This window comes from Entelurus aequoreus, linkage group LG06 (assembly GCF_033978785.1).
Source record: "Entelurus aequoreus isolate RoL-2023_Sb linkage group LG06, RoL_Eaeq_v1.1, whole genome shotgun sequence".
NCBI lineage: Eukaryota > Metazoa > Chordata > Actinopteri > Syngnathiformes > Syngnathidae > Entelurus > Entelurus aequoreus.
In genome coordinates, this window is record NC_084736.1 from 44464080 (window position 1) to 44486206 (window position 22127).

Sequence of the window (22127 nt, forward strand, 5' to 3'; positions counted from 1 at the left end):
CACAGACTTTTTGTGTTGTGACTCCGACTTCAGATCTGCTGTCTTCGCTGGTCGGAGGCCACCAGACGCCTGTTCATGGGGCATGGGCGCCCCCATCACAGTGCCATCTGCTGGGAGTGGGACTTATCTTCACTTAAGCCAAGACGCCACCTAGCTGGTAAAAAAATTACACATATTTGGTTGAATGTGAGGGTGAATGTTGTCTGTCTATCTGTGTTGGCCCTGTGATGAGGTGGCGACTTGTCCAGGGTATACCCCGCCTTACGCCCGAATGCAGCTGAGATTGGCTCCAGCACCCCCCGCGACCCCGAACGGGACAAGCGGTAGAAAATGGGTGGATGGATGGATGTTTGATTCTCCAAAGTAAACTTGCATGCTTTCTCCCCAAAGGGATATAGTATTTCTGAAATACCGCCCTTAAAAATCCCCCAAAAATAATTTCAAATAAAAATAATTAAAACAATTATTTTAGTTTTATTATTGTAAAATTTACTTTTTTTTGTGCACTTTTAGTCTCTTAAAATTAGATGTATGTTGTTTGGATTTGTAAAAATATTTTAAAAATTGTGTTTACAAAAATCACACAAAATATTAGTCGGTCGAATAAAAGAATAATGTATAGAACACTGCGAATAGCAATTCACAGAACAATTGAAGAGACAATATAAATACAACACAAAAAGGACAAACAAATGAATAATAACATTAGTATCAATAATACTAATAATATCAATAACATCAATAACAGTGATTAAAAATATTAAACAACAACAAACAAAAACACTATATGGTCCCTAGTGTGTGAATGGTGTCTGTCTATCTGTGTTGGCCCTGCAATGAGGGGGCCACTTGTCCAGGGTGTACCCCGCCTTCCGCCCGAATGCAGCTGAGATAGGCTCCAGCAACCCCCGCGATTCCGAGCGGGACAAGCGGTAGAAAATGGATGGATGGAACAACAAACAAATAAACACTGTAGTTATTTTTATTATCGTTACGCAAGTAAAAAAAAGTTGTAAAAAAAGTTGTATCGTGTTTAAAATTCCCTTTTCTTTCGTAATATTCAGACTTTATTGTGAGAAAAAATCTGTTTTCACATTTTTATAACTTTTGAATTTTTGTCATATAACTTTTGTCTTGTAAAATTATTATTTTTACACATTAACTTTGACTCTTGTTAAATACTAACTTTAATTTCAAATTGTAACTTTATTCATTTAAAACGTGGGGAAAAAAATGTTGCAATATGATAACTTTATTCTTACCTAATACTGTGACTTGATTCTCTCCTAAATTATCATGTTTAGCAACTTTATACTCAAAACATTATTTATTTACCTGTTAAATTTACATTTCCCCCCTGCAAAAATTAATTAACATTTTTGGGGAAATGTTTGTATTTTTCTCTTCTTCATTCTTGTAAAACGACAAGATTTGACTGATGTTATTTCCAGCTTGCCAGTAATCCTCCTCATATCAAACCACAACCAACCCAGCAGGCACAAGACATTGAAACAACGTTGAGAACTTGTTGAATTAGGTCCTAACGTTGAGCAACTCAAACCTGACGTTGAAACAACATGCTTTTTGACTACGTTTATTCAATGTCAGGTTCTGACGTTAATTTAGCCATTGAAATTTGGTCATTTCCCAACCAATATTCTACAACACAAATACAACGTTGAAACAACATGATTTTTTGACAACGTTTAATCAATGTTGGGTTCTGACGTTGATTTGACCATTGAAATTTGGTCATTTCCCAACCAAAATTCTACAACACAAATGCAACATTGAAACAACATGCTTTTTTACCACGTTTATTCAATGTCAGGTTGTGACGTTGATTTGACCATTGAATTTTGGTTATTTCCCAAACGATATTCTACAACACAAATACAACGTTGAAACAACATGCTTTTTTGATCACGTTTAATCAATGTTGGGTTCTGACGTTGATTTGACCATTGAATTTTGGTAATTTCCCGACCAATATTATACAACATAAATACAACGTTGAAACAAGATGCTTTTTGACGACGTTTAATCAATGTCAGGTTGTGACGGTGATTTGACCGTTGAAATTTGGTCATTTCCCAACCAATATTCTACAACTCAAATACAACATTGAAACAACATGCTTTTTTACCACGTGTATTCAATGTCAGGTTGTAACGTTGATTTGACCATTGAATTCAATTCTGGTCATTTCCCGACCAATATTCTACAACACAAATACAACGTTGAACAACATGCTTTTTGACAGCATTTAATCAATGTTGGGTTCTGACGTTGATTTGACCATTGAAATTTGGTCATTTCCCAACCGATATTCTACAACACAAATACAACATTGAAACAACATGCTATTTGACGACGTTTAATAAATGTTGGGTTCTTATGTTGATTTGACCATTGAAATTTGGTCATTTCTCAAACAATATTCTACAACACAAATACAACATTGTGCCTGCTTAACAGCTGCAGATGACCTCATCATTAAGATATTTTCTTCCTTTTTGGGGGCCAACTTGCTAGGCATCACCAAGGCTGCAGCAAACATTTGTGATAAGGTCGCATTTTTGTGTTGTGTCAAAGATACCCGTAGATCACCTTGAACTGCTATCATCTAGCACGTGTTGTGCATGAAATGTCAAATATCTAATGTAATTTTGCCAGGTCATTCAAACCGTATCTTGCACGTGGCCTCAAACCCTGATGCTCGCCAGCTGTTTACTGTCGGAGCGGACCAATGCATTTACGTCTGGGACGTCTGATTTCCACCGTGTGGTCTCCACTTTGTGAGAACGTCTCACTAACACACACTTCCTGTTGCTTTTACTCAACTATCTGCATCATCTGAACTTGCAAAGCACTTTCTTTTCATCTAAGGGTGGCAAAAAAATACAATAAAAATGGTGCCATACTTAAATATCTTGTTCTTATGTTAATTTTTTTGTCTGTATTGTCTGTATATTTCATTTTGACTCTTTAAACATCCCAAATAAATTTCAACTTCTGCACCCAACTTGTATTTTATATTTAAATCATTGATGTTGTACCCTGGAAAAAGAAGGGTTCCAATTAATCACTTAGGGCCCACACACCCTTATAGAGGGTCAAATGGGACAAAAATAACTGAATAAATACATATTTACATAATGACTTAACTGTGTCATTTATTAATTATGTTTCGAATTGAAAACATAAATGTGTTATTAATTTATTTTATGTAAAAAACCCATTTATTTTAATATTTAAATTATGTAATTGTTACTAATGTTTGATTTAATTTTGTCATTATTTCAAGATTCAAATAATTATTTCATTATTTAATGAAGTGTTTAAGTATTTAAATATGTTCTGATTTAATTAATTTAATAATTTATGATTAATTACCTATAATTGGAAATAGATATAGAGATGTGTTAATGTCAATTGATTTAATGTAAAAGTACATTTAATTATTTTGACATTGAATTATCTAATCACATTAATATATTATTGATTTCATTATTTCATTATTAATGACCTATAATTGGTAATAGATATATAGATGTGTTAATGTCAATTGATTTAATGTAAAAGTACATTTAATTATTTTGACATTTAATTATCTAATCACATTAATATATTATTGATTTCATTATTTCATGATTTGATTATTTCACGATTCAATTAATTATTCCAATATTTAATGAAGTGTTTAATCATTTAATTTATTATTGATGTCATGATTAAATGATGAAATAATGTATTTTATAATTTAATTGTTTCATAATTTCATTTATATGAATGTTTAATTATGATTCAAATTAAATATATAGATGTGTTATTAAACATGTCAGTTGATTTAATGTGAACTATTTTTTTAAATAGTTATTTTAATATTTAATCTAATCATTGAATTATTGATTTAATTATTTCATGGTTTTGATTATTTTACGATTCAATTAATTATTTCAATGACGTTTTTAAATAATTATCGATGTCATAATTTCATAATTTTTGCTTATGATTCAATTGATTATTTCATGATTTAAATAATTTTATTAATTGAAATTCAAATATTTTTTTATTACATTAATTTATTCATGTAAAAGTCTATTCAGTATTTATGCAATTAGGTAATTATTTCAATATTCAATCAGGTACTTAATTATTTAGTTAAATATTGATTTCCTTATGTCATCCATCCATCCATCCATCCAATTTTTACCGCTTGTTCCGTTCGGGGTCGCGAGGTGTGCTGCAGTCTATCCCAGCTGCATTCGGGCAGAATTAAGGCAGAGTACACCCTGGACGAGTCGCCACCTCATCGCAGGGCCAACACAGATAGACACACACACTCACAATCACACATATTAGTTAAATATTTCATGTTTTATATAATTATTTCACATTGTACATACCTATTTCATGGTTCGTTTAATTATTTTATGATTCTGTGCGCTGACTGACACACGGTTCATGAAATAATTAAAGAAATCCTTAAACTAATAACTAAATCAGTAATTAATTAAATAATTTAATGCACTTTTACATTAAATACATTTCACATTTAAAACACATTTATGTATTTCTTTCTGGTTTTAATCAATTTCTGACACATTTACGTTATTATTTCAAGATGTATTTATTTATTGATATGCACAATTAATAGGATATTCAAAAAGATATTCATTCCTCTTGAGGTTTTCTTATTGCACGTCATGCTTTCTTGTTTAATTTGAACGACCCTTGTGCATCGTATCGGTTTCAACATACTCACGACTTTGGAGGTGGTGAGTGACGAGAAATGTCTCACATGAGAGCTACAAAACCACAAGACAAGTTTCGGAAGGAAAAACGTGTGGTGAAGACATTCTTTTGAAAAGTAAAACAAAGTCAGTAAGAAAGAGAGGATTTTACAAATTATTTAGCTTACTTTAAGCAAAATTATTAAACATTTCTGCCAATAAGCTTAAATTTTGGACAGGTCTCACACACATGCCTTTCATTTGATGTTTTATGTTACTCCCACAGTAATAAATATCAAATCATTCACAGTTTTATTTGCACCACAATAATTTTTTTCACCTTGTGTAGGCTATTCAACAGTTTTATTAAAGCCTAAAATGTTGACTATTGATACTACGCTTTACCTACAACACAACATTTTGTCTTAAGTAAATACATTTACAAAACCCAAAACCAGTGAAGTTGGCACGTTGTGTAAATGGTAAATAAAAACAGATTACAATGATTTGCAAATCCTTTTCAACTTATATTCAATTGAATAGACTGCAAAGACAAGATATTTAATGTTCGAACTGGTAAACTTTGTTATTTTTTGCAAATATCAGCTTATTTGGAATTTGATACTTGCAACATGTTTCAAAAAAGCTGGCACAAGTGGCAAAAAAGACTGAGAAAGTTGAAGAATGCTCATCAAACACCTATTTGGAACATCCACAGGTCCATCCATCCATTTTCTTCCGCTTATCCGAGGTCGGGTCGCGGGGGCAGCAGCCTAAGCAGGGAAGCCCAGACTTCCCTCTCCCCAGCCACTTCGTCCAGCTCCTCCCGGGGGATCCCGAGGCGTTCCCAGGCCAGCCGGGAGAGAGAGTCTTCCCAACGTGTCCTGGGTCTTCCCCGTGGCCTCCTACCGGTCGGACGTGCCCGAAACACCTCCCTAGAGAGGCGTTCGGGTGGCATCCTGAGCAGAAGCCCGAACCACCTCATCTGGCTCCTCTCGATGTGGAGGAGCAGCGGCTTTACTTTGAGCTCACCCCGGATGACAGAGCTTCTCACCCTATCTCTAAGGGAGAGCCCCGCCACCCGGCGGAGGAAGCTCATTTCGGCCGCTTGTACTTGATCTTGTCCTTTCGGTCATAACCCAAAGCTCAGCATCAAGGGTTGGAGTTGGGGGTTAAATCACCAAAATGATTCCCGGGCGCGGAGCCGCTGCTGCCCACTGCTCCCCAAGGGGATGGGTCAAATGCAGAGGACAAATTTCACCACATCTAGTGTGTGTGTGACAATCATTGGTACTTTAATCTTAATCTTTAATCTCATGACCATAGGTGAGGATGGGAACGTAGATCGACCGGTAAATTGAGAGCGTTGCCTTCCGGCTCAGCTCCTTCTTCACCACAACGGATCGATACAGCATCGTCATTACTGAATACACCGCACCGATCTGCCTGTGGATCTCACGATCCACTCTTCCCTCACTCGTGAACAAGACTCTGAGGTACTTGAACTCCTCAACTTGGGGCAAGATCTCCTCCCCAACCCGGAGATGTCACTCCACCCTTTTCCGGGCGAGAACCATGGACTCGGACTTGGAGGTGCTGATTCCCATCCCAGTCGCTTCACACTCGGCTGCGAACCGATCCAGTGAGAGCTGAAGATCTTGGCCAGATGAAGCCATCAGGACCACATCATCTGCAAAAAGCAGTGTCCTAATCCTGCAACCACCAAACCAGATACCCTCAACGCCCTGACTGCACCTAGAAATTCTGTCCGTAAAAGTTATGAAGAGAATCGGTGACAAAGGGCAGCCTTGGTGGAGTCCAACCCTCACTGGAAACGGGTCCGACTTACTGCCGGCAATGCGGACCAAGCTCTGACACTGATCATACAGGGAGCGGACCGCCACAATCAGACAGTTCGTTACCCCATACTCTCTGAGCACTCCCCACAGGACTTCCCGGGGTACACGGTCGAATGCCTTCTCCAAGTCCACAAAGCACATGTAGACTGGTTGGGCAAACTCCCATGCACCCTCAAGGACCCTGCCGAGAGTATAGAGCTGGTCCACAGTTCCACGACCAGGACGAAAACCACACTGTTCCTCCTGAATCCGAGGTTCGACTATCCGGCGTAGCCTGCTCTCCAGTACACCTGAATAGACCTTACCGGGAAGGCTGAGGAGTGTGATCCCACGATAGCTGGAACACACCCTCCGGTTCCCCTTCTTAAAGAGAGAAACCACCACCCGATCTGCCAATCCAGAGGTATTGTCCCCGATGACCACGCGATGTTGCAGAGTCTTGTCAACCAAGATATCCCCACAGCCTTAAGGAACTCTGGGCGGATCTCATCCACCCCCGGGGCCTTGCCACCAAGAAGCTTTTTTACTACCTCGGCAACCTCAGCCCCAGAAATAGGAGAGCCCATCACAAATTCCCCAGGAACTGCTTCCTCATAGGAAGACGTGTTGGTAGGATTCAGGAGGTCTTCAAAGTATTCCCTCCACCGAGCCACAACATCCGCAGTCGAGGTCAGCAGAACACCATCCCCACCATACACGGTGTTGACATTGCACTGCTTCCCCTTCCTGAGGCGGCGGATGGTGGTCCAGAATCGCTTCGAAGCCATCTGGAAGTTGTTTTCCATGGCTTTCCCGAACTCTTCCCATTTTCAAGTTTTTGCCTTTGCGACCGCTGAAGCCGCACACTGCTTGGCCTGTCGGTACCTGTCTGCTGCCTCCGGAGTCCTATGAGCCAAAAGAACCCGATAGAACTCTTTCTTCAGCATGACGGCATCCCTCACCGCTGGTGTCCACCAGCGGGTTCTAGGATTACCGCCACGACAGGCACCAACCACCTTGCGGCCACAGTTACAATCGGCCGCCTTGACAATAGTGAAGTGAAGTGAAGTGAATTATATTTATATAGCGCTTTTCTCTAGTGACTCAAAGCGCTTTACATAGTGAAACCCAATATCTAAGTTACATTTAAACCAGTGTGGGTGGCACTGGGAGCAGGTGGGTAAAGCGTCTTGCCCATGGACACAACGGCAGTGACTAGGATGGCTGAAGTGGGGATCGAACCTGGAACCCTCAAGTTGCTGGCACGGCCGCTCTACCAACCACGTCCCAAGAGCTAGCTTATGTAGCCGAGGATCGGACCGCCAAGTGCCCTGCCTTCGGCTTCTGCCCAGCTCACATTGCACCCGACCTCTATGGCCCTGCTATGGGTGGTGATCCCATTGGAGGGGGGACCCACATTGCCTCTTCGGGCTGTGCTCGGCCGGGCCCCATGGGTACAGGCCCGGCCACCAGGCGCTCGCCATCGTGCCCCACCTCCGGGCCTGGCTCCACAGGGGGGCCCCGGTGACCCGCTTCCGGGCGAGGGAAATCTGGGTCCTTCGATTGTATTTTTCATAGAGGTCTTCGAGCTGCTCTTTGTCTGATCCCTCACCTAGGGCCAGTTTGTCTTGGAAGACCCTACCAGGGGGCATAAAGCCCCCGGACAACATAGCTCCTAGGATCATTGGGACACGTAAACTCCAGGCTAATTGGGAACAGGTGGGGCCATGATTGGGTATACAAGCAGCTTCCATGAAATGCTCATTCATTCACAAACAAGGATGGGGCGAGGGTCACCACTTTGTGAACAAATGTGTGAGCAAACTGCCGAACAGTTTAAAAACAACATTTCTCAACGAGCTATTGCAAGACATTTAGGGATTTCACCATCTACGGTCTGTAATATCATCAAAAGGTTTAGAGAATCTGGAGAAATCACTGCACGTAAGCGGCAAGGCCGAAAACCAACATTGAAAGCCTGTGACCTTGGATCCCTCAGGCGGTACTGCATCAAAAAAGCGACATCAGTGTGTAAAGGATATCACCACATGGGCTCAGGAACACTTCTGAAAACCACTGTCAGTTTGTCGCTACATATGTAAGTGCAAGTTCAAACTCTACTATGCAAAGCGAAAGCCATTAATCAACAACACCCAGAAACGCAGCCGGCTTCGCTGGGCCCAAGCTTATTTAAGATGGACTGATGCAAAGTGGAAAAGTGTTCTATGGTCTGACGAGTTCACATTTCAAATTGTTTTTGGAAACTGTGGACGTTGTGTCCTCCGGACCAAAGAGGAAAAGAACCATCCGGACTGTTATAGGCGCAAAGTTGAAAAGCCAGCATGTGTGATGGTATGGGGGTGTATTAGTGCCCAAGGCATGGGTAACTTACACATCTGTGAAGGCACCATTAATGCTGAAAGGTACATACAAGTTTTGGAGCAACATATGTTGCCCTCCAAGCAACGTCTTTTTCATTTTAGCAAGACAATGCCAAGCCACATTCTGCACATGTTACAACAGCGTGGCAGGCCAGTCTAGTGCCCCACTCTTAATATGAATTAAGAGTGCGGGCACTAGACTGGCCTGCCTGTAGTCCAGACCTGTCTCCCATTTAAAATGTGTGGTGCATTATGAAGCCTAGAATACCACAACGAAGACCCCGGACTGTTGAACCACTTAAGCTGTACATCAAGCAAGAATGGGAAAGAATTCCACCTGAAAAACTTTAAACATTTTGTCTCCTCAGTTCTCAAACGTTTACTGTGTTGTTAAAAGGAAAGGCCATGAAACACAGTTGTAAAAATGCCCCTGTGCCAACTTTTTTGCAATGTGTTGCTGCCATTAAATTCTCAGTAAATGATTATTTGCAAAAAAAAAAAATTAGTTTCTCAGTTCGAACATTAAATATCTTGTCTTTGCAGTCTATTCAATTGAATATAAGTTGAAAAGGATTTGCAAATAATTGTATTCTGTTTTTATTTACGAATTACACTACGTGCCAACTTCACTTGTTTTGGGTTTTGTGTATATATATATATATATATATATATATATATATATATATATATATATATATATATATATATATATATATATATATATATATATATATATAAATATTTATTTATTTATTTTTTCAATCAACTCTATATATGTTTTTTTCTAATAAAAATTCCTATAAATATTAAGTTTAAAAAAAAGGGCGCAAGGGAAAAAGCAAGTTCCAAACAACCTTCGGGGGGTGCCGTGAGGTGTCGGGGAAAAGGGGCAGCAGCATAATAGTATCTTTAGTCTTAGTAAATAACTGCCTCTAAACATACAGTTAAATAAATGAATATTTACTTCAAGGGTGTCACAGTCTCTGTCTGTGTCTATGTGTTTGTCTCTGTGTGTGTCTTTGGGAGAGTGGGCGTGGGTTGGGCGTAGGCTTGGCTCCAACTCTCAGCCTGGCACCGATGATCCCAGCACCCTAATCACTCACCTGCCTGCCATCAACTCATCACCTACAGCCTACAAATGTTTGGACTTCAGTCGGCGCAATCGCTAGATCGTTCACCATGTAGTAACACTTCTAGCCAGTTTGTCCTAGAATTCTAGCATTATTTTTTATAATCTTGCTGATCTGCTATTTGTGTTTTTTTTGCTCCTCATCTTACCCCTAGTGATGGGTTGATGAGGCGTCATGAAGCGTTTCGACACATTGCAAAACTGTTTTGATACTGTGTCGATACTGTGTCACTAAATACTGACATCTGCTGGACATTAAAAATCCCTACAGGCAACCTATGGACCGACTCAACTGACACTGATTTTATGACCTAGTATATACAATAATATAAACCAAGTCATTGTATTTCATTTTTTAGGATTATTTCATATCTTCATTTCAATAAAAACATATTTTTTTCTTTTTTAGATACAGTCAATAAATAATGTGAACATGTATCATAACATGGAAATCTAAGAGAACGTGTTGTGAATGAGGATGCTTGTGGACTGGGAATTTTTTATTTATTTATTTTTTACACATTTTTATTAAAAAAAAAAAGTTTTTCCAACGTATTAAATTTTAGACGATTTCTGTTCTTAGTTATTATTTGTCCGTCTGTAGAAAAGACCCGCTCACAGGGCACAGAGGAGGCATCGGTGTGACACAGTTCGCGTATCGATCACGTGACCGAAACAGCTCATGATCGGTCACGTGACTTTCTAAAAGCGGTACGTGCACCGACACAGGGTTTTGCTCTATGAGCTCGACGCATGCGCCGATGCATCGGTGTTGCCGAACCCATCACTACTTACCCCTGTTTTCCTCTGCCTTTAGTTCCCTACCTGCAGTGTGTGCCTGCTAGCCTCAGCCTGCTAGCCTCAGTCTGCTCTCCTGGACCGCAAAGCCAAGGACTACAAGCTCCCTCCTTTCCCTCTGTTTTTTTAATAATAACCCTTGAACTTTAATTCTGCCTGTCTTTTCTGCATTTGGGTCCACCAGTTTTACCAACCGTGACAAAGGGGACGTGAAACAACTTTGTCTCCTAGAAAATCAAACTGTGAGCAAGTTCCAAACAGCCCGTTTTATTGCATTGCTTCTTAGGCTATGTCTACACTAAGTCGTTTAACCCCTTAAAGTAATAATTATTTAGCCTAAGCCCCGCTTCAACCACACTAAACTATCGTTTAAGGTCCCCCTCAGATAATTTTTTACACGGGTAAGTGCGCCGTGTTGGAGCCAGTTGGAGCATATCTATATTATTTATTTATTAATTGTTTGACAATGAAATCAAATATTGTCAATAATGATGTTAATGAATTATTGGATGTTTTAGATTTCATTGTGATTGACTGATTGTTTTCAGCTGCTCACGCTCCTACGGGTGAGCCACTTCCTCCTCCTATAATTAAGAAGACAGGACAGCTGGGTGCCCTTTGTCTTTCTATCATGTTGAAGGAGTGAGGAGTGAAACATTTTGTTTACCGCTAAAAAGGCCAAGGAAGCCACACTAAAACAAGTTACTTTGAAGCCAGGCTAAATAAGTTATTTTGATTATGTTGAAAGTCAACCACGGAGAATATTTTTTGTTTGTGAAAATAAATTATGATCATTTGGAATCTAGAAATATCTCCGCGAGTGCTTATTAAGGAATTTAGTGAGTCAAACACCTCCTCCTTAAGACTACTCTGCATTACTTTATTTTTATTTTTTCGAAACTTTTTGGGAACGCAAGAGTAGCCGCTACAGCGCCGTGTATTTCTTGAGCTCTTAGCTTTGTATGGACTCATTGATCGTTTACAAACTGAGTTCGGAGAGTAGGTGACGCCAGAAAGACTGCGCCCCACACAAGAAGTGACGCCAGAAAGACCGTGCCCCACACAGGAAGTGACGTCAGAAAGAACGCGCCACAGCCAGCTTCATAATAAAGCGGTTTCGGAACTCTGAGCTAACCACTGGAAATATGAAGGCGAGTCATCCAGACATGTCGTGTTTCTCCTTCAGTCTGTACAGACACTTGTGGAAATCACACATGAATACCTTAAGAGAAAGTGATTGCAGCTATTTGGGATACAACACTTCTCAGGCGGCAAGAGAACTTTCGAATGTCCAGGTCAGCTGTGATTCTACTTACCGAAAAACTTTGTCCATTTATCGAAGGAAAGACAACGAGAATGCGGGCTCCCGTGGATGTGATTAAAAAAAAGGTAGCGTGTGCTTTGTATTACTTGGCCGTCGAGGGAAGACTACAAATGTTTTTGGACTGGCAAAGCAGACTATCAGTTATTGTCCGGCATGTATGTCACGGATTCAACGTCTAGGTCCAGAGTATATAAAGTCACCAAAAACGAATGGACAATGAAGGTGAAGGCAAAAGAGCGAGGAGTGTCCTGACCAGATATCTAGATCCCTAGTTTGATTGTTGTAAAATGTTCTTTATCACATTGTGTACTTTCAAGTGTTTATTATAGATGTGATTAATTTATGATGGCTCAGGTGTGATTCACTACAATATGCCCCACAGCACACTGGATTCCAGTACATTGAAATACCACAACACTGGATATTGTTCAGATAAGTTCAATTTAAGAACTTGCACACAAAGCAACACTGGAGATGACTATGACGTGTGCATTTTCCGCGCATGCGTACTAAGTTGCGTTGTGCCGGCGGACGGAGGGGGAAGGGGGTCTTAAACGGTGGCATTGTTGTGTGGACACGGATAAGGTTAGGTGGGATGTACCCTGAATAACTTTATCCGGCTTAGTAAACGGGGCCTTAACTAGTAGCGCAGGCCCTCCCTGGGGGGCTGGGGGGGTTGTTAGAAGCAATGGCATAATAGCGTCCTTAGTGTTAGTAAATAACTATCTTGACATACTGTATACAGTTAGAACAAAACTTCTGGGGGGGGCGTGAAAAAAATTATGTCCCTTAGGGTTGGCGTGACAGAATTTAAAAACAAATATTTTTACAAATTAGTACCCCCTAGGGCACAGGTGTCAAACTCAAGACCCGGGGGCCAGATGTGGCCCGCCACTTCATTTTATTTGGCCCTCGAAAGCCTGGAAATATGTATCAGTAGAGTACTGTAACTTTTCTTACTAAATGTATTTTTCTTTCTATTATGGGAGAAAAAATATATATGTACTCCATGTAATCGCAAATTATGTTAACTTAGATATTGTCTAATTATGCAAAAATATTTAATCAAACATTGAAACCATTTTTTGAATAGAAATAAATACTACTAATAATGATTTCAAAGCAAGGTATCCATCAAATTGTGCAATGTAAAAGTAGCAATAGATTTCATGTTAATTGTGAAAATTACTGTGGTTTTTACAGCATTTTTCTCTAAATGAAAAAAAAAACTATTTTTTTTACTGTAATAAACTGGTGCCGTTTTGGCATTTACAGTAATACACTGAAAAATCTACAGTTGTTGATTTGCAGTAAAAAGCAAACAAAAACTGGCAGCTCAGGTGTCAAAATGTTACTGTAAAATTGCAGTCAATTTTATTTACAGTGAAAAAAATTTACATTTTACAGTAAAATTCTGGCAACTGAGATGCCTTTTTTTTAACCATAAGAAGAGCAGTACTCTTTCCGTTTACAGTAATATACACTAAATTTTGAGATGAATGTATTGCAACGTCACATATTTTGTTTACATTTTAGTTAAAAAAAAATCTACTAAAAATGCAGTAAAAAATTATGTAATAATAGTATTCACTGTTAGAAACGGCCCTCAGGGGCCAAACATAACTGCGATGTGGCCCTCAGTGAAAACGACTTTGAGACCTCTGCCCTAGGGGTCATGTGGCGTACATGAATTCACGGAAATAAATCAGTTATTAGTAGACATCGGTTTTCTCACACATTCTGGTGACTCAGTCTTCTTGTGTATTCCATGCGAGGAACTGTCAAACCAAGATGTGTGATGTGGCTGTTTTGCTGACTCACGCTCTTTGCATCCTCTCAGCATATAAGAGATAGGCGAGCGTGCCTCAAGGTGGACTTGGTCTAGATCACAATGTTCTCCACGGCTTATCTGAGCGGCTTCCTGTGCGCCGCGGTTCTTCTCATCGCCACGGCCGGTAAGTGAAAACGAGAATTATTAGTCATGCCTGCATTTATTATTACAAAACTCAAAACCAGTGAAGTTGGCACATTGTGTAAATGGTAAATAAAAACTGAATACAATGATTTGCAAATCCTTTTCAACTTATATTCAATTGAATAGACTGCAAACACAAGATACTTAACGTTCGAACTGGAGAACTTTGTTATTTTTTTCCAATATTAGTTTATTTGGAATTTGATGCCTGCAACATGTTTAAAAAAAGCTGGCACAAGTGGCAAAATAGACTGAGAAAGTTGAGGAATGCTCATCAAACACTTATTTGGAACATCCCACAGGTGAACAGGCTAATTGGGAACAGGTGGGTGCCATGATTGGGTATAAAAGCAGCTTCCATGAAATGCTTAGTCATTCACAAACAAGGATGGGGCGAGGGTCACCACTTTGTCAATAAATGCCCGAGCAAATTGTTTAAGAACAATATTTGGGGGCGGTATGGCGTAGTGGCCAGAAACCTGAGGGTTGCAGGTTCGCTCCCCGCCTCTTGACATGCAAATCTCTGCCATTGTGTCCTTGGGCAGGACACTTCACCCTTGCCCCCGGTGCCGCTCACACTGGTGAATGAATGATAGGTGGTGGTCGGAGGGACCGTAGGCGCAAACTTGCAGCCTCGCTTCCGTCAGTCTACCCCAGGGCAGCTGTGGCTACAAATGTAGCTTACCACCACCAGATGTGAATGAATGATGGGTTCCCACTTCTCTGTGAGCGCTTTGAGTATCTAATAATAGAAAAGCGCGATATCAAATCTAATCCATTATTATTATTATTATTATTATTTCTCAACGAGCTATTGCAAGGAATTTAGGGATTTCGCAATCTACGGTCCGTAATATCATCAAAAGGTTCAGAGAGTCTGGAGAAATCACTGCACGTAAGCAGCAATGCTGAAAACCAACATTGAATGCCCGTGACCTTCGATCCCTCAGGCGGTACTGCATCAAAAAGTGACATTGGTGTGTTTCTGAGCCACATGGGCTCAGAAACACTTTAGAAAACCACTGTCAGTAACTACAGTAAGTCTACTATGCAAAGCAAAAGCCATTTATCAACAACACCCAGAAACGCCGCCGACTTCGCTTGGGCCTGAACTCATCTAAGATGGACTGATGCAAAGTGGAAAAGTGTTCTGTGGTCTGACAAGTCCACATTTCAAATTGTTTTTGGAAACTGTGGACGTCGTGTCCTCCGGACCAAAGAGGAACTCCACCTGAAAAGTTTAAAAAATTGGTCTCCTCAGTTCCCAAACGTTTACTAAGTGTTGTTAAAAGGAAAGGCCATGTAACACAGTGGTAAAAATGCCCCTGTGACAACTTTTTTGCAATGTGTTGCTGCCATTAAATTCTAAGTTAATGATTATTTGCAAAAAAAAAAAGAAGAAATTTCTCAGTTCGAACATTAAGTATCTTGTTTTTGGAGTCTATTCAATTGAATATAAGTTGAAAAGGATTTGCAAATCATTGTATTCTCTTTTTGTTTACCATTTACAGTACACAACGTGCCAACTTCACTGGTTTTGGGTTTTGTACATTTGTTGGTATAGGTGACGCGGCGGAGATTATCGGGGGCAAAGAAGTGAGGCCACACTCGCTGCCCTTCATGGCTCTGCTGGAGAAGAAAGTGCCATCATGTGGAGGAGTTCTCATCGCTTTAAACTGGGTGCTGACCGCTGCCCACTGTAGTGGGTAAGACACTCACCAGGGAAATACTCAAATATCAGTGTTCCAATAAAGCAAATACCGTAAATTATGGACAATAAGCCGCTACTTTTTTCTTACACTTTGAGCCCTTTGAACCCACTTTGAACGGTGCAGCTAATTTATGGATTTTTTCTCAGATAAAAGAAATAAATAAACAACAACAAATAAAAAAAAACAAGTGGAAAAAAAAAAAAAATAGAACAGGGGTGTCCAGTCCATGGGTATTTTCTTTTTTTTGGCCTGTGTATACAGTATATATATACACACACACACATACATATATATATATATATATATATATATATATATATATATATATATATATATATATATATATATATATATATATATATATATATATATATATATATATATATATATATATATATATATATATATATATATATATATATATATACCTGCGATGAGGTGGCGACTTGTCCAGGGTGTACCCCGCCTTCCGCCCGATTGTAGCTGAGATAGGCTCCAGCGCCCACCAAGGGATTAAGCGGTAGAAAATGGATGGATGGATGGATATATATATATATACAGTATATACATATACTGTATATGTGTGTGTGTGTGTGTGTGTGTGTATGTATTTATGTATATGCACTGTATATGTGTGTATATATATATATATATATATATATATATATATATATATATATATATATATATATATATATATATATATATATATATATATATATATATATGTATGTATATATATATATATATATATATATATATATATATATGTATGTATATATATATATATATATATATATATATATGTATGTATATATATATATATATATATATATATATATATATATATATATATATATATATATATATATATATATATATATATATATATATATACACATATATATATATATATGTGTGTGTGTGTGTGTGTGTGTGTGTGTGTGTGTGTGTGTATATGTACTGTATATATAATATAAACACATACACACATATATACATACACATGTATATACAGTACACACACACACACACACACACACACACACACACACACACACACACACACACACACACACACACACACACACACACATCTACATACATACATAGAAACACATACATACATATATACATACATACACACATAGTTACTTTGAATGCAGTCGGCTTTCGGCCCCTGGCCAACTTTTTAAAGCCAAATGCGGCCTCCCCAGGTAAAAGTTTTGGACACTCTTGACCTAGAAAGTGTTTTGTTGTTTGTGTTTGTTGTGCCATCTTATGAACCAGTTTGCTCACAAGTTTCATTTTCCCAACTTGACTGCTGTGTTTGTCTTCCACCCATGCTCAGGGTTCAGACTCTTATAGATTCTTCATTCATCACTCCAAGCAATGTTTAAGTTTTACAATATAACTAAAACAATTCTTACTTACTAAACCATCCCAAGTTTTGTCTGTAGGAGTGTTTTCCTGGAAATTTGTCAGTGCTTTCGTAATGTAATCAAGCGAGCGTTGTTAGCATTAGTTAATATGCTAACACATTTACAAGTGTCTTTCACTGAAAAGACAGATTTTACAGTAAAAAAACAAACAAAAGGTATGTTGCCAGGATTTTACAGTAAAAATAACAATGGTAACAGGTTTCCATTTACAGTAATTCACTGAAGACAAATTTTAGTGTAAAAAAACGCTCTGTTGCCAGGATTTTACAGTAAAAATAACTGATAACATGTATCCATTTACAGTAATTCACAGTAAAACATATGTAGAATTTAGAGTTGAAAAAAAAACTGGCAGCTCAGTCGCCAGAATTTTACTATAAAAATAACACTAGCGTTTTCACTGTAAAAACATATTTTACAGTAAAATAGAATTTGCCGCTCAGTGGCCAGAGTTCTACAGTACAATTTACGATTGTTGCTTTTTAAAGAGAAATAATGTAAATGGAAAAACAGTAGCACTGTTATTTTTACAGTAAATTTCTAGCGACTGAGCTGCCAGTTTTTTTTTACTGTAAAACCGTTTGTTTTTCACTGCGCATATATCGTGTGGTGAAAGCCGATCCGAAGGAATTACGTTTTTGTAATCCGTCTTTATTAAAAGGGCTACGCAGCCTTGATAACGATGACTCTTGGTTGCACACAGGATCGAGAGGGTGCTGCTCGGTGTCCACGACATGACAAAGACGGACAAGGATCTCTGCCAGAAAAGAAAGGTCAAAGGCTGGTTTCCTCACCCTTGCTACGATAATAGTTCAAAGGTCAATGACCTCATGTTGCTTAAGGTGAGTTGTCCAGTTCAGCGTTGAGAAGGACAGAAATTCAACCTTTGTCATGGTTTCATGCTGCAACATCGTCCTCTAGATTACTGCTATTTAGGGGTTGCTATGATATATTAGGCATTATATTGTAGCATTCATACATACTGAGGAAAGTGTGTACCTTTTGCTTATGTGATGGTATAAAAGTCAGTAAAGTTAATTTTTTAAACTTATTTGTGTGTGTGTGTGTATATATACATATACATGTATACATATACATACACATGTATACATACACACACACACACACGCACATATATATATACACACACACATCCATATACAGTACATTGTATATATATATATATATATATATATATATATATATATATATATATATATATATATATATATATATATATATATATATATATATATATATATATATATATATATATATAGTCGTGGTCAAACGTTTACATACACTTGTAAAGAACATAATGTCATGGCGGTCATGAGTTTCCAATAATTTCTACAACCTTTATTTTTTTTGTGATAGAGTGATTAGAGCACATACTTGTTTGTCACAAAAACATTCATGAAGTTTGGTTCTTTTATGAATTTATTATGGGTCTACTGAAAATGTGACCAAATCTGCTGGGTCAAAAGTATACGTACAGCAATGTTAATATTCTAGTCCCTTGGCAAGTTCCACTGCAATAAGGCGCTTTTGGTAGCCATCCACAAGCTTTTGGCAAGATTCTGGTTGAATTTTTGACCATTCCTCTTCACAAAATTGATACAGTTCAGCTCAATTTGTTGGTTTTCTGACATGGACTTGTTTCTTCAGCATTGCCCACACGTTTAAGTCAGGACTTTGGGAAGGCCATTTTAAAACCTTAATTCTAGCCTGATTTAGCCATTGTGTCATTGTCCTGTTGGAACACCCAACTGCGCCCAAGACCCAACCTCCGGGCTGATGATTTTAGGTTGCCCTGAAGAATTTGGAGGTAACCCTCCTTTTTCATTGTCCCATTTACTCTCTGTAAAGCACCAGTTCCATTGGCAGCAAAGCAGGCCCAGAGCATAATACTACCACCACCATGCTTGACGGTAGGAGTGGTGTTCCTGGGATTAAAAGGCCTTACCTTTTCTCCTCCAAACATATTGCTGGGTATTGTGGCCAAACAGCTCAATTTTTGTTTCATCTGACCACATAACTTTCCTCCAGAAGGTGTTATCTTTGTCCATGTGATGTCAGATGAAACAAAAATGTAGCTGTTTGGCCACAATACCGAGCAATATGTTTGGAAGAGAAAAGGTGAGGCCTTTATTCCCAGGAACACCATGCCTACCGTCAAGCATGGTGGTGGTAGTATATATATACAAACCCCGTTTCCATATGAGTTGGGAAATTGTGTTAGATGTAAATATAAACGGAATACAATGATTTGCAAATCCTTTTCAACCCTTATTCAATTGAATGCACTACAAAGACAAGATATTTGATGTTCAAACTCATAAACTTTATTTTTTTTTTTGCAAATAATTAACTTAGAATTTCATGGCTGCAACACGTGCCAAAGTAGTTGGGAAAGGGCATGTTCACCACTGTGTTACATGGCCTTTCCTTTTAACAACACTCAGTAAACGTTTGGGAACTGAGGAGACACATTTTTTAAGCTTCTCAGGTGGAATTCTTTCCCATTCTTGCTTGATGTACAGCTTAAGTTGTTCAACAGTCCGGGGGTCTCCGTTGTGGTATTTTAGGCTTCATAATGCGCCACACATTTTCAATGGGAGACAGGTCTGGACTACAGGCAGGCCAGTCTAGTACCCGCACTCTTTTACTATGAAGCCACGTTGATGTAACACGTGGCTTGGCATTGTCTTGCTGAAATAAGCAGGGGCGTCCATGGTAACGTTGCTTGGATGGCAACATATGTTGCTCCAAAACCTGTATGTACCTTTCAGCATTAATGGCGCCTTCACAGATGTGTAAGTTACCCATGTCTTGGGCACTAATACACCCCCATACCATCACAGATGCTAGCTTTTCAACTTTGCGCCTATAACAATCCGGATGGTTCTTTTCCCCTTTGGTCCGGAGGACACGACGTCCACAGTTTCCAAATACAATTTGAAATGTGGACTCGTCCGACCACAGAACACTTTTCCACTTTGTATCAGTCCATCTTAGATGAGCTCAGGCCCAGCGAAGCCGACGGCGTTTCTGGGTGTTGTTGATAAACGGTTTTCGCCTTGCATAGGAGAGTTTTAACTTGCACTTATAGATGTAGCGACCAACTGTAGTTACTGACAGTGGGTTTCTGAAGTGTTCCTGAACCCATGTGGTGATATCCTTTACACACCAATGTCGCTTGTTGATGCAGTACAGCCTGAGGGATCGAAGGTCACGGGCTTAGCTGCTTACGTGCAGTGATTTCTCCAGATTCTCTGAACCCTTTGATGATATTACGAACCGTAGGTGGTGAAATCCCTAAATTCCTTGCAATAGCTGGTTGAGAAAGGTTTTTCTTAAACTGTTTAACAATTTGCTCTCGCATTTGTTGACGAAGTGGTGACCCTCGCCCCATCCTTGTTTGTGAATGACTGAGCATTTCATGGAATCTACTTTTATACCCAATCATGGCACCCATTTTTCCCAATTTGCCTGTTCACCTGTGGGATGTTCCAAATAAGTGTTTGATGAGCATTCCTCAACTTTATCAGTCAATCATTGCCACCTTTCCCAACTTCTTTGTCATGTGTTGCTGGCATCAAATTCTAAAGTTAATGATTATTTGCAAAAAAAAAATGTTTATCAGTTTGAACATCAAATATGTTGTCTTCGTAGCATATTCAACTGAATATGGGTTGAAAATTATTTGCAAATCATTGTATTCCGTATATATTTACATCTAACACAATTTCCCAACTCATATGGAAACGGGGTTTGTATGCATGTGTGTGTGTGTGTGTATATATATATATATATATATATATATATATATATATATATGTATATATATGTAGATGTGTGTGTATATAATATATATATATATATATATATATATATATATATATATATATATATATATATATATATATATATATATATATATATATATATATATATATATATATGTAGATGTGTGTGTATATAATATATATATATATATAAACATGAGCAATAAATAATACGTATTGCACAATGCATGCATGATACGATGCATTTCTATTTATGAATAGTGCAAATAGCTGAAGATACACATAGCCAAGTGACATACACCACTCAGAGCCAAGAAGACTGTACCATAAATACCCTGCCACATATACATGGTCAAAAGTTTCAAGGTGAGGTACACATCAGTCAAGTCTGACAGCCACCTGTTCTCACCATGAATTCCGTATTTAAGGGTTCCAGGATAAGACCGCAAGGTCTTTCCATGCCGTACTAGCAATGTATATTTAATATCTGCGTGATATCATTACCAGAGTCAAGGCAGGCTCGACCAGAGCTGGATTTAAATTGTACGGTAACTCCCCCATATTATAGTCTGGTTCCTCATTGTGTCAAGTGTCCTAGCCTTACCCACTATCAATGCATAGACAAACAACTGAGGAAAAACTAAATTTTAACACACACAGTGTATGCTATGCGGTGCTAAACCGCAACCAAAAGAGCCAACTCCGTCCTAGGCTGCCCACTATAGCTCTCGGCCAATTACCAGTTAGCGGGGATGAGCGAGAATCCGTCCAAGGAGATCAAAGTGTACAGTTACAGTTAAAAAAAAAAAAAAAAAAGATAATATATATGTATATCTATTAAGGGTGTATCAAAAAAATCGGAATCATTATTATTTATTCCGATTCTGAATCAATTAATTTTCAAGAATCTATTTTTTATTAATTTTGTGTAAATAATCGATTAATTTGTATACAATTGTATATGAATGAATACCTGCATTAAT

At 38.5% G+C, this 22127-nt stretch overlaps 1 protein-coding gene across 8 annotated transcripts in view; it reads left to right on the plus strand.

Moving 5' to 3' along the window:
- LOC133652239 (granzyme A-like) overlaps positions 1 to 22127 on the plus strand; it is a 79016-nt gene that overhangs the window by 55492 nt on the left and 1397 nt on the right. For 2 of the 8 annotated variants that reach the window (XM_062050757.1, XM_062050758.1), the window contains 2 exons: positions 34 to 157; positions 2677 to 3130. In XM_062050757.1, the coding sequence (XP_061906741.1) occupies positions 34 to 157; positions 2677 to 2774 (222 nt within the window). In that variant the 3' untranslated portion in view covers positions 2775 to 3130. Of the gene's footprint in view, positions 1 to 33; positions 158 to 2676; positions 3131 to 9777; positions 14162 to 15745; positions 15888 to 18038; positions 18178 to 22127 lie in introns of those variants that run through there. The other 6 variants (XM_062050761.1, XM_062050762.1, XM_062050760.1 and 3 more) reach the window with 6 other exon arrangements.